This window comes from Haliotis cracherodii, unplaced genomic scaffold (genome assembly GCF_022045235.1).
Source record: "Haliotis cracherodii isolate W230 unplaced genomic scaffold, xgHalCrac1.p SCAF_16, whole genome shotgun sequence".
Lineage (NCBI taxonomy): Eukaryota > Metazoa > Mollusca > Gastropoda > Lepetellida > Haliotidae > Haliotis > Haliotis cracherodii.
In genome coordinates this window covers 1,511,466-1,524,729 of record NW_027266271.1, presented here as the reverse complement: position 1 = coordinate 1,524,729, position 13,264 = coordinate 1,511,466, and the positions used below count along the sequence as shown (strand labels likewise).

Below are 13,264 nucleotides of genomic sequence, written 5' to 3'. Positions count from 1 at the left end.
AAACATCAAATTAGTTACAAAACCATAATCATACTCCATAACAAGTTCATGCACACCAAACTGTTACATCTTCATCCACACCAGAAAGTGGTCTGTGAAGTATACTGGTACTGGGTCTGTAGGTTCCACACAGGTGCTGTTTGTGAATATCAGATCTAACCACCCTGAATGTGAGTACTTCTATGAGTTCCTTGAACAAGATGAAGATCAAACTTCATCAGCATGTCACACAGCTTAGTATGATTGTTCATATTGAAGTCTCCAGTCAAAACAGTAACATTATCTCTCCATGGAAGTTGACAAAGAGCTTCTTCCAGCAGATGGAGAAAGTTTCTCATTGCACCTGGGGCCAACTCCAAAAGCCAATATCATCAAACATAAAAGGAATCCAGAAATTAGTTCTTGAGATATCGCAGCAACACTGTTTTCCATCTTGAATAACAGATTTCCCTGCTGTTACCTTGAAAATTAAGTTAAGGTCACCAAAATCGACTGGTGTCTGCGGAGTCTGTAGATACACCATAGTACCAAATATGAAGACAATCCAGCGATCAGTTCTTGAGATATTGCGGCAACACCATTTTCCAACTCCAAAAGCAGATTTGCCTGCTGTGACCTTGAAAATGTGGTCAAGGTCACCAAAACCTACTGGTGTCTGCGGAGTCTGTATATACACCATAGTTCCAAATATGAATACAATCCAGTGTTTAGTTCTTGAGATATCGCGGCAAAAAACAGGTGGGACGTACGGACGGTCGTGAATACTAGGTCCCCCCCCACTCCGGCTTTCGTGCGGCGGGGTACAATAACATCTCTGTTAGGCTACTAAAATAAAAGAACTTAAATTTGGGTCAAGTGCAACATAACTTCAGCTCTCCCATGTTTACACCCATAGGGGGTAGACAAACAATGATCAACAATGATCTGAGGCTACTCATGGCAATACACACAACCACATAATACTGCACAGATGCTGTAAGAATACTTACTTTCCTATTATTTCCTCAGGATATTCATTTTCTTAGAGGTTTCACAAAGGAACTGTGACAAGTTTTGATTTTGTTGATTTTCCCTGATTGGTGGCCCCTCTGTTGTTATTGCCAACCTTACCTTCCTAAACTTTTCCAGCTGTTTGTAGGTGTCGGGGTCTAATTCTTCAGATATATTTTTCATCCAGAGCAGAGCTCCTCTGTATTCCGTGCGTGCTCCCTCCATTCGGTTAATCGTGACAAGGGTGTCTGATATTGCCCTATATCGGAATGTTTCTACTTCCTGGTATAGCCGCACTAATGGAACACGTAATGCCAATCTGCAAAAAAGGGAACAGATCAACACTACCAGAGGTACAGAAGCTCAACTTTTTTGGATGAATTTACACTCTAATGAAGACCTACTTGACCTGATTACAATATTTTCTTGAGTAAAGTACACACCCCCACCTCTAGCGGATTCAGTATTTTGGAGAAAAAAAATAATTCAAATATGCGCAGAGAAAAATTACCCCCTACCCCTTCAGTGAATTTCGGTAACGTACGGGTGATGAGAAACTTGGTCAGTACAAATTTGAAATTTGAGACAAAAAAAAATATCACCAGATATGTTGATTTACCGTTTAAATTGTATTTTTGGTTCAGCTAGGCATTGTTTTACATCCCGGGATTAAGATTACCTTGTGTATTTTCTCACTAAGCCGGCAATCAGCTGCACACACATTCTTTTTTAAATCTCACGGTGATTCGGTCAAGACACACCCAACTTTCTTAGCCCGTATTGTCATCAAACATCAAACAATAGTTATCTTTGTGAATATTTCTAAGAATAGTACATCTATTACATCATAGCCAATATTCTTGAAATTTGCTTAACATCACACAAAAATATCTTTAGCCTTTCAGCAGACATCCTCTTCAAGTTCCTAATCAGTTGTTAGGAGTACTGCATGTTGTGCCAAATGCCTCAGTGCATGCTTAGAGTGGAAGACACATCACTTCTTTCCAACTCCATCTAACAGATGTAGAAATATCAGGGAGGTGGGAGGGACATTTTCCAGATGCAATAGAGGTAGCATTCTTAGAATTATACACAATGATAATTATTGTTTGATAATTCCTTCCAATACCTAACCTCTATTACATCATAGTCAGAATAAACCAGAGGGTTTGATGGGATCTGGTATATAGTAATACAGGATTGCTGATAGTTAATGACATATTATGAACACACAGAAACATTTAAGCAAATGCACAATACCTTTTCCTTGCACTGTAAATACTATTACCATATTTTCTTGAGTATAGTGCACACCCAAGTATAATGCGCATCCCCCTCCAGCAGATTCAGTATTTTGGAGAAAAAAAATAATTCGAAAATTATGCGCAGAAGAAAATTACACCGTACCCCTTCAACAAATTCCAGTAAATGAAATGGGTGATGAGAAACTTGGTCAATACAAATTTGAAATTTGAGATAAAAAAAAATCACCAGACATGTTGATTTACCATTTAAATTGTATTTTTTGTTCTGCTAGGCATTGTTTTACATCCAGGGATTAAGATTACCTTGTGTATTTTCTTGTAAACTAAGCCGGAAACAGCAATCAGCAGTATACATGTCTCCTTGAAATCTACCAGTGATTCTTTGTAGTCACACCCAATGATATAACTTTACAGGATTTTAATGCAAGGATGGGCAAAAATTGTATCTGAAACAATTTTTTTATCAGGAATAATATATTCCAATATCTTGCTATTTTAGTTGCAGCTTTTACTAAATATATTTAAAATAATAATAACCCTAAGCGAAGCAGCTGAACCCTATTGCCATTTATTATTTTTCACAGGGACCAGTTTGACCAGTCACCGTCGTGGCTCCCGCGCACTTGATCGCGAGAACTAAAGTACTCACGGAAATGTAAAAAAACTATTTTTTCGACCTCAGATCTTAAATAAATGCAGTTAATATGCAATATAAGTAAATATTCAAACAACTCAATTAGTACTAATTGGGCCTTGGCACAAATACAGCGTATCAAAGGTTTTTATGCCTTTTTACAAGTAAAAGTGTGTAAAAATGTGAATAAAACAGACTATTGTGAAAACAGGGCATAACCAGGTGTAAGTAGATCAAGGTGAATGTCCATGACCTATGACACCTTGACGACAGGTGAGAACAGGTGCATAATGCCTATAGTCTGTTTCTGCTATGTCAATTTGGACTTAGTTTTATTTTTGAATGTTGAAAGTGACGACAAATTACCTCCTGTAACATACATTTTGTATTGTTCACTGAGATCAAACTAGCAAACTAGTTATTTCGTATTTACAGCGACGTAACACTTTGTGTCGATTTTTAAATTGAGAAAAACAGGTTTTTTTAATTTCCGTGAGTACTTTATGTGTTGACATAGAATCATCAAACTATAAAAAATATGACTTTTAACTAGTCAAAGTATGGCATTTATGATATATGTATCCATTCTCTATCAACTAAGTGAATCAAGGCGTAATGTGACCGTGGTTGCTGTTAATAACAGAGTTGTGCGATCTTCCGATTGCTTCACACACGATTTTGCTGAAATTAGTTAAAAATTAGTTGGGGCAGCCCCCAATTCATAGGAGAGGACATCATATCACGGGATAGTCCGGGTCGCGAGACCCCAGGACCGGCAGATCCCTCAGTCTGGGTCGGCATGACCCCAGGACACCAAAAACATTGGATAGTCCGGGTCACGAGACCCCAGGACCGGCAGATCCCTCAGTCCAGGTCGGCATGACCCCAAGACACCAAAAACATGGGATAGTCCGGGTCACGAGACCCCAGGACCGGCAGATCCCTCAGTCCAGGTCGGCATGACCCCAGGACACCAAAAACATGGGATAGTCCGGGTCACGAGACCCCAGGACCGGCAGATCCCTCAGTCCAGGTCGGCATGACCTCAGGACATCCATTTATAACATGGTTCCTCCTTCTCTTCTAACATAAGGGTCATCGACCCAGTCTTTCCATGCCTGCAACCGAGCCAGCCCCCGTTTTCTTTGCCAATATAATAAATCATTTATCTTATATATTCATGTTTTGTTGTGGTTGCACAAACACAATATTAAAAGGAATTTTTGAATAAAATTAATGAAATAAGTTACAAACATAAGCCCAGATATACAAAGAACACTTTTTATAGCCAGACAGTGTAATTACATGATTCATTTGCGTACTTCAGTATGGATTTGTTGTTTCCGGTTTAACGTGCTCAAGGTAATGTCTTTCGATTGGGGGGGAAAAAACTTCAAGACTCATTATGGCGTGTATAATGCGCACCCACTTCTACACAGCTGGGTTTTTTTTAAAAACATGTGCACTATACAGTCGTGCCCCGCTTATACGGACTTCAGATATCCGGAAACCTCGGTTCCCGGACGATTTTCATTCAAAACGAAATAATGACTATATAAATTTACCCGTATATCCGGAAATTCAGTTTCCGGAACCGGACGGTCATTTTCATACACAAAACACTGAAATGCACACAAAATTGTCTCACTTATCCGGACAATACACTTCCGCTGGTGGTAATCCTTCCGCTGATGGTAATCCTTTGACTCGTGAGAAGTCAATTAACAAAGTGACACTGAGTTACGTTTGAGACGAGCTTGTTTATTGTACATGTAATCCCCAAGCACAAGTTCGTGGCTTGTATAGAGACCTTGATTACCTATTACGAGAACACAGGCGATCTGGACAATTTGGATTTATTGTTTAAAATTCAAACCTCAAAATGTGGTAAAGTTCAAACTTCCATGACAGACTTCCAGTAAGAAGCTGGTTTCAGTTATACGGAAATTCGTTTATACGGACGAATTGTGAAGTGACGCAAGTGTCCGTATAAACGAGGCACGACTGTACTCAAGAAAATATGGTATATGGGCATTTGCATGACATCACTTCCGGTCTCTGACGTCACTTCTGAGCGTTCTGACGTCACTTTCTTTTGTGTTGAGGTCACTTCCATTTCTATGGGTGATCTCATTCAGTTCTAATGACATCACTTCCAGTTGCACTGATGACCTCTTACGCTGTCTTCACTTCTGTTGAACTGTAGATCACCTCCAGATATTCTATTGCAGGACACCAAAAACATTGGATAGTCCGGGTCACGAGACCCCAGGACCGGCAGATCCCTCAGTCCAGGTCGGCATGACCCCAAGACACCAAAAACATGGGATAGTCCGGGTCACGAGACCCCAGGACCGGCAGATCCCTCAGTCCAGGTCGGCATGACCCCAGGACACCAAAAACATGGGATAGTCCGGGTCACGAGACCCCAGGACCGGCAGATCCCTCAGTCCAGGTCGGCATGACCTCAGGACATCCATTTATAACATGGTTCCTCCTTCTCTTCTAACATAAGGGTCATCGACCCAGTCTTTCCATGCCTGCAACCGAGCCAGCCCCCGTTTTCTTTGCCAATATAATAAATCATTTATCTTATATATTCATGTTTTGTTGTGGTTGCACAAACACAATATTAAAAGGAATTTTTGAATAAAATTAATGAAATAAGTTACAAACATAAGCCCAGATATACAAAGAACACTTTTTATAGCCAGACAGTGTAATTACATGATTCATTTGCGTACTTCAGTATGGATTTGTTGTTTCCGGTTTAACGTGCTCAAGGTAATGTCTTTCGATTGGGGGGGAAAAAACTTCAAGACTCATTATGGCGTGTATAATGCGCACCCACTTCTACACAGCTGGGTTTTTTTTAAAAACATGTGCACTATACAGTCGTGCCCCGCTTATACGGACTTCAGATATCCGGAAACCTCGGTTCCCGGACGATTTTCATTCAAAACGAAATAATGACTATATAAATTTACCCGTATATCCGGAAATTCAGTTTCCGGAACCGGACGGTCATTTTCATACACAAAACACTGAAATGCACACAAAATTGTCTCACTTATCCGGACAATACACTTCCGCTGGTGGTAATCCTTCCGCTGATGGTAATCCTTTGACTCGTGAGAAGTCAATTAACAAAGTGACACTGAGTTACGTTTGAGACGAGCTTGTTTATTGTACATGTAATCCCCAAGCACAAGTTCGTGGCTTGTATAGAGACCTTGATTACCTATTACGAGAACACAGGCGATCTGGACAATTTGGATTTATTGTTTAAAATTCAAACCTCAAAATGTGGTAAAGTTCAAACTTCCATGACAGACTTCCAGTAAGAAGCTGGTTTCAGTTATACGGAAATTCGTTTATACGGACGAATTGTGAAGTGACGCAAGTGTCCGTATAAACGAGGCACGACTGTACTCAAGAAAATATGGTATATGGGCATTTGCATGACATCACTTCCGGTCTCTGACGTCACTTCTGAGCGTTCTGACGTCACTTTCTTTTGTGTTGAGGTCACTTCCATTTCTATGGGTGATCTCATTCAGTTCTAATGACATCACTTCCAGTTGCACTGATGACCTCTTACGCTGTCTTCACTTCTGTTGAACTGTAGATCACCTCCAGATATTCTATTGCAAACCAGTTCTTAAACTATAATCAGTCCCAACCTAGGCTGACATAATGATCAAACTTCACTGGATCTCTTGCCAGCAGACTGATTCTTGGCAAAGAACTCTGGTAGTGATAGCAGAGTGATTCTACTCCAATCTGACGTGTGAGTGAGGGAGGAGAAGCTGATTGTATGTAGCTCTGCACAATCAACTAGTTCCTCTTTGGGAATGTACATGTTGGTGAAGGTTGTGCAAGCTGCTGCCAAATCCATCTGATCAGGGTTGATGAAGTAGATCATAATGGTAGAATAAGTGGATCTTTAATGAGGAAGGGAACAACCTGGGAAACAAAGTAGATACAACTTATGGATAACAACTTCTTTATTACTGTTAAGGCAGCGTTTTAAAGAAGTTGTTATCCATAAATTTTGTCTACTCTGTCATCCGTCAACTTCAAAGTAATGCCTATCAAACAATTCAACCTGTGAAACCATGTCCTGTTTGGCCAAGCCAGGGCTAGGAGGATGAATACACTGTCCGATTCCCCCACTTTTCTTAGTACTCGATCTAGTAGTGTCCATGGGGGAAAAAGCAAGTACAAACATCCCTTCCCAATTTAATGACAGGGTGTCTAAATGTAGAGTCTGCGGACCTGGTACATAGATGGGAAGCTGGTCATTGTGGGGATGTATAGATGATTCAATTGATAAGACCTTGCTCTTCCTTCACAAACAATCCACCAATGCAGTGAGTCCATACAGCATATATATTGATCCACTTGGGGTAACATGTTATATCGCAGAGAGCAACATCAAGTTGCCCAATTGAGTTATCAATAGCATGAATCTGTTGATAGTTCCCCGACATCTTTAGAAATTACAGGGTCACAGCAAAGAACATTAAAAAAGTACATGCTTGGTTCTCTAATCCAATACAGTTCTGTCAAAACCACCTCAACGTTGCTGTACGGTAGGGCTGCAAAGACACACCTAGGTCACGATACGATACGTATCTCGATACTTACATCACGATTCGATACGTATCTCGATACGCTACGATACTCATAGTGACAAGAGAAGTCAAGGGATAAATGAATTAAACTTAGTTTATTAAAATGAAAAATTAAATGAAAGTGAATGAATGTTCATGAGTCATAAAATATATACTGTAATGAGTATTTTAACTTAATGAATCATCTGCCATTTCCATGTAATGGCTAGCAAACACAAAACTAACAGTTCTACATATTTGTGAGTTGTGACTAGATGGTAGATTCTAGGAGTAAATACTAAATACTAAATGTCCCGGTTTCCAGTAACTAATGATTTGCCATTTTCATGTATAAAGGCAAAAAATCAATTAAAAATAATTATAGCAACAAGCCTTGTTATACACCATTTGAAAGGTCTAATCCTAGTGTTTATAAGTTATGTTTATCACATTATTTAAATAATGCATTGACAACTAATTAAGTTCGTTGTAAATAGAAAATGCACGCCGGCACATTCATAACGTCCAGATTAAGGACCAAGGAAGCCAAGGAAGATCTACTTATTTCTTTTTTATTTTCATTGTTTATGTAGATCTAATTGGAAAATTATTTCAAAAAGAATTATGAATAGCATCTCTTTTCACTCATTTCCAGATAACAGCGGCTGTCCGCTCAGTAACATAAAGAAATACCTCCGTTTTCGAATGCTTCGTATGAATAACACGTTCGTCGGTGTCTGACATATGACACATCGCTAGAAAGCTGGTTTTTCATCTACACGCTCGTAACATTGCCTTGAGTCTTTTCGTAGCTTAACATAAGATTTCATTGGAAAAAAATTGGTTTCTAATGACGCTTTCTTGCCGAAATCTGCTATAAGGTTCATGATTGGTCAAATTTGAGCACGTGACCTGAGGCAGGCAATCAAATTACAAATCCTTGTGTACGATGAATTTCAGATTTTTACGAAATATTTTGGTTAAATCGTGTTATTCTGAACGTTTTAAGCAGGAAATCGCGACTATATTAAAAATATGGATCTTCGTGGATGTATCATGCTAAGTTGCAAGCTATGACAAAGTTTTTTCCTGCATATATTTTGGCATTGAACATCGTGTCCGAGCCGAGAATTCGAGGTGCCGAAAGCTGAGATGCCATTTGACTAACATTACACGAAATCGCACAAAAAGTTGGAAATGATAACTTAGCTGTAAGCTTGAGCACTTTTAGATATATTTATGTTGATTTTATTGATCACTTTGTATGATATATTTAAAGATTTGCTTGAAACTTCTTTGTTTTGCTCTTTGACACTTTCGATGTGCACGTTGTCGAAGTGTATGTCCGAGAATTATATTTTCAACAACATTGCGGGAAATAGTGAATAACTTTTTAATCTATCAATAAAAAATGATAAACTGAAATAGAATACGTATTTCAGACATTGTGAGATGTGACAGATTTAATAAATGAATGGTAAGGTAGGTCCATAAAAATATATACTATTTTGACGTGACTAAGGCTTGGCCGGTTCACCGGCCTACGGTGCTTGGGGATTCAATGCTTCTTTAAACACATTTAAATCTGTGATAAAAGTTTATTTACAAAAAAAGACGTACGTATAGATCTATACGTCTTTGAAAAAACGTATCGTGAAAAATCGAGATACAGCACCTCACAAATCGCACACCGTATCGTATGGAGTGTATCGCGATGCATCTGTGTCCCGGGATGTCGTTTCAGCCCTACTGTACCGTGTTCTACAACAGGCTCTATTAGTTGTCATCATGACATACTTAGTTGCCTTAGTAGTCTTTTTTCTTCTTTCATGTGTTCTATCAGATTAGACACATCCTTACAGAAATAAGTGCACCATTACCACCAGATCAAGCATGTGACACGACAAATATTCCCATACAATCCTCGGGCATATGAACATATTTGTCAATGGCACCAAATGGATTTAACCATGGCCTAGGTTATCACACCGATAAAGATGTCAGCGACGATTAACTGAAAAGGGGTAAACTTCAACATGGCTTTGATCTCTCAAGCAACGAGTGGAGAGACGATCATATGAACTTTAAGGGTGGTCTTCCTTTTACTGTTCAAAAGGTCAAACAACCAAAAAGTGCTGAAAATGATTGGGAAAGTTTCATTTCAAATGAATCAAAAGATTGTACTCATCCTGGTATTGAAAGACTCAATCAGAACTTATGTATAGGTTCTTGTTGGAGCTCAGGCTCAAACACATACAATCATCATTGGTGTAGATACAGCATTTTAATTAGTGTAGATACAGCAGTTTGCTGTTAATGTAGAGGATGTGATTTCATCACTGTTAATCTGCATTTGTCTGTCAAACAATATCAAGATTCACTTCAGTATTTTGGTTCTAAAGTAGACTATGTTGTTGGAATAGGCTTAAATATGGTGGCACCAAGTAACATGGAACCTAAGATTGGGCAAGTGGTCGGTCATAATAATTAAAGTGTGGTTGCTTCTGATGAACACACACTGGGTGTCAATTCAGATATTAACACCAACAAAATTGCTCAACCAAGCACAGGGGAAAACAGGAACAGTCAAGTTGCAGTCATCAAAACATGTGACTAACTTTACGAGACACAAAACTCCACCATCACATATTGAAGCAAAAAATCAACAAAACTATGCTTATAGTAGAGAAGTCATAGCAGGTTACTCATGATTTGGCTTCTTAGATGTAAGGTAGTCTTTAGTGGCTACATATAACAGGCCTGCAATTCCTACAATCACTGCTCACAAGTTTTCACAAAGCCAAGTAGCAGTCTTAGCTAATAAATTCAAGCGCCAGGATACATTACTCCCTAATTTACTGGGAATCCTTATCACTGGGCGGTGTAGGCGGTGTAGGCGGTGTAGGCGGTGTAGGCGGTGTAGGGGCAGAGCTGCCACCACCAGTTAAAGTGGGAACCAAGATTGATATGAAAACATCCCAATGCTGTTAAAATACTGGTTTGTTTGTTTGTTGTTTAACACCCCACTGGGGTCTGGAACAGACAATCAAGTGATTGACATGATGAGCATTGGTCTACACTATTGGGATACGATGACATCCATCAACCTAGTCAGCGAGTCTGACCACCCGATCCCGTTGGTTGCCTCTTATAACAAGCACAGTCGTCTTTTACAGCAAGCATGCGTTGCTGAAGACCTATTCTACCCCGGATCTTCATGGGGCTAAAATACTAGTAATCCTGTGTTCTCTGAACAATGTTTTAATTCTTTCATCCAGTGTAGTATCAATATTCATAACTTGATCAATAATTTCTCGAATAAAACAGATTTGTGACCGAAATGCTTCTGTATTATGAGCAGCTTCTAAGCAGGCTGATGTTTCGTCTTCTAAATTATGCAATCATTCTGCAACACAGGGTCTACTGAATTCATCTTTTTGCCTGTGTAAGTACTCTCATAAGCTATATGCTTGTCAAGCTCTTCTAGCTTAGCTGTATTATTGATGAGTGATCCCTACATTGTTTGTCTAATTCTCTAATACTGTACTCCAAAGACAAAGAATCATCTAAGGTAGCGAAGATTTCTTCTAGTCCATTTGAAGCCTCATTAGCATGTTGTGGTATGTCTTCCTAAGGTCAAGGTCGCCATGAAACCAAGACGTGTTTGACTCTCGATCATGATGCAGAAAATCCAAGCTCATCGCCCAAAACTGAGTCAAATATGAGGTAAAGAATGAAAAGTTGTTTGTAAAAGACACTAGGGTTTCACCCAAAATACAAATCTGTGCATATACCTTACCTTGTGAGGACATTTTTGAATACATCCAAACATCTACGAAAACTGGGTACACAATGTCACGATGATCAACTAATTTGGAGGAAATAAAAGAACTTATTCTCCAAACATGTTTGCATAATAGGTCTACCAGGTCGTTGTTTATAATATAGAACATAAGCATGAAACATGTTTGCATAATAGGTCTACCAGGTCGTTGTTTATATTATATGCCATGACCATAAAACCTATATGCATAATAGGCCTACCAATTTTTTTTGTTTACACTATTGACTACAATGAAGAAACATATATGCCTAATAATCCTACCAGTTTTTTGGTTAACATCATATGGCATGACCAAAAATCTATATGCATAAGAGGCCTAACAGTTTTTCTTTATATTACATGCCATGACCATCAAACTTATAGGCATAATAGGCCTACCAGTTTTTCTTTATATTACATGCCATGACCATCAAACTTACATGCATAATAGGCCCACCAAGTTTTTGTTTACACTACAGACTACAATCAAGAAACATGTATGCATAATAGTCCTACCAGGTTTTTGTTTACCGTATTTTCTTGAGTATAGTGCGCACTTTTTTTCGGAAAAACACAGCTGTGTAGAAGGGGGTGCGCATTATACACGAATTATGAGTTTGGATGTTTTTTCCTCCCATGGAAAGACATTACGTACCGTGAGCACGAAACACCGGAAATACCATGTCAACAAATCCATACTGAAGTAAGCAAAATAATTATGTAATTACACTGTCTGTCTATAAAAAGTGTTCTTTGTATTTCTGGACTTATGTTTGTAACTTACTTCATTAATTTTATTCAAAATTCCTTATAATATTGTTTTTATTAATTTCGGCGATCGGAAGATCGCACAACTCACCGTTATTAACAGCAACCACGGTCAGAATACCGCTATTGACGCCTTGAAACGAACTTTAGTTGACAGAGAATGGATACATATATCATAATGACATACTTTGACTCGTTAAAAGTCATATTTGTTTTTGTTTGACGATTCTATGTCAACATGAAATTCTCGCGCTCACGTGCTCACGTGCGCGTGAGCCTTGACGGTGACTGGTCAGACATGTTCCATGTAAAAAATAATACCCGGGAATAGCGATCAGCTGCTTCGCTTAGGGTTATTATTATTTTAAATATGTTTAGTAAAGGCTGCATATAATTAAGAAAATAATGGAATATATTATTCCTGATAAATAAAATAGTTTCAGATACAATTGTTGCCGATCCTTGCATTAAAAATCCTATAAAGTTATATCACTGGGTGTGTCTTGACCGAATCACCGGTCGATTCCAAGAAAACGTGTGTACAGCTGATTGCTGTTTCCGGCTTAGTTTACGAGAAAATACACAAGGTAATCTTAATCCCTAGATATAAAACAATGCCTAGCAGAACAATAAATACTATTTAAACGGTAAATAAACATGTCTGGTGATTTTTTATCTCAAATTTCGAATTTGTACTGACGGAAGTTTCTCAGCACCCGTTCGTTTGCCGGACTTCGCTGAAAGGGTACGGTGTAAATTTTTTCTGCGCATAATATTCAAATTTCTTTTTTTCCAAAATATTGAACCCGCTAGAGGGGGGTGCGCATTATACATGGGTGCGCACTATACTCAAGAAAATACGGTACATTATATGGCATGACCCAAAACCTATATACATAATAGGCCTACCAAGTTTTTGTTTATACTACAAACTACAATCAAGGAACATGTATGCATAATAGTCCTACCAGGTTTTTGTTAACATTATATGGCATGACCCAAAACCAATATGCATAAGAGCAGGGTTTCCCCTGACACAGGATTCTTGCGTATATGACTCTCAATTAAGGAAAAATACGTCCAGAAATAAATGACTGTGTCATGACTGATGCAATTTCATAATATCTATTTTGTTGTTTACCAGCTTTGGAATGAAAATATTACAACT

General features: G+C 38.6%; 1 protein-coding gene across 2 annotated transcripts in view; it reads right to left on the bottom strand.

Moving 5' to 3' along the window:
- Positions 1–13,264, bottom strand: part of LOC139463729 (islet cell autoantigen 1-like) — a 341,431-nt gene that overhangs the window by 215,099 nt on the left and 113,068 nt on the right. For both annotated transcript variants that reach the window (XM_071244977.1, XM_071244979.1), the window contains exon 6: positions 1,111–1,309. In XM_071244977.1, coding sequence (XP_071101078.1) covers positions 1,111–1,309 — 199 coding nt within the window. The remainder of the gene's footprint in view (positions 1–1,110; positions 1,310–13,264) is intronic.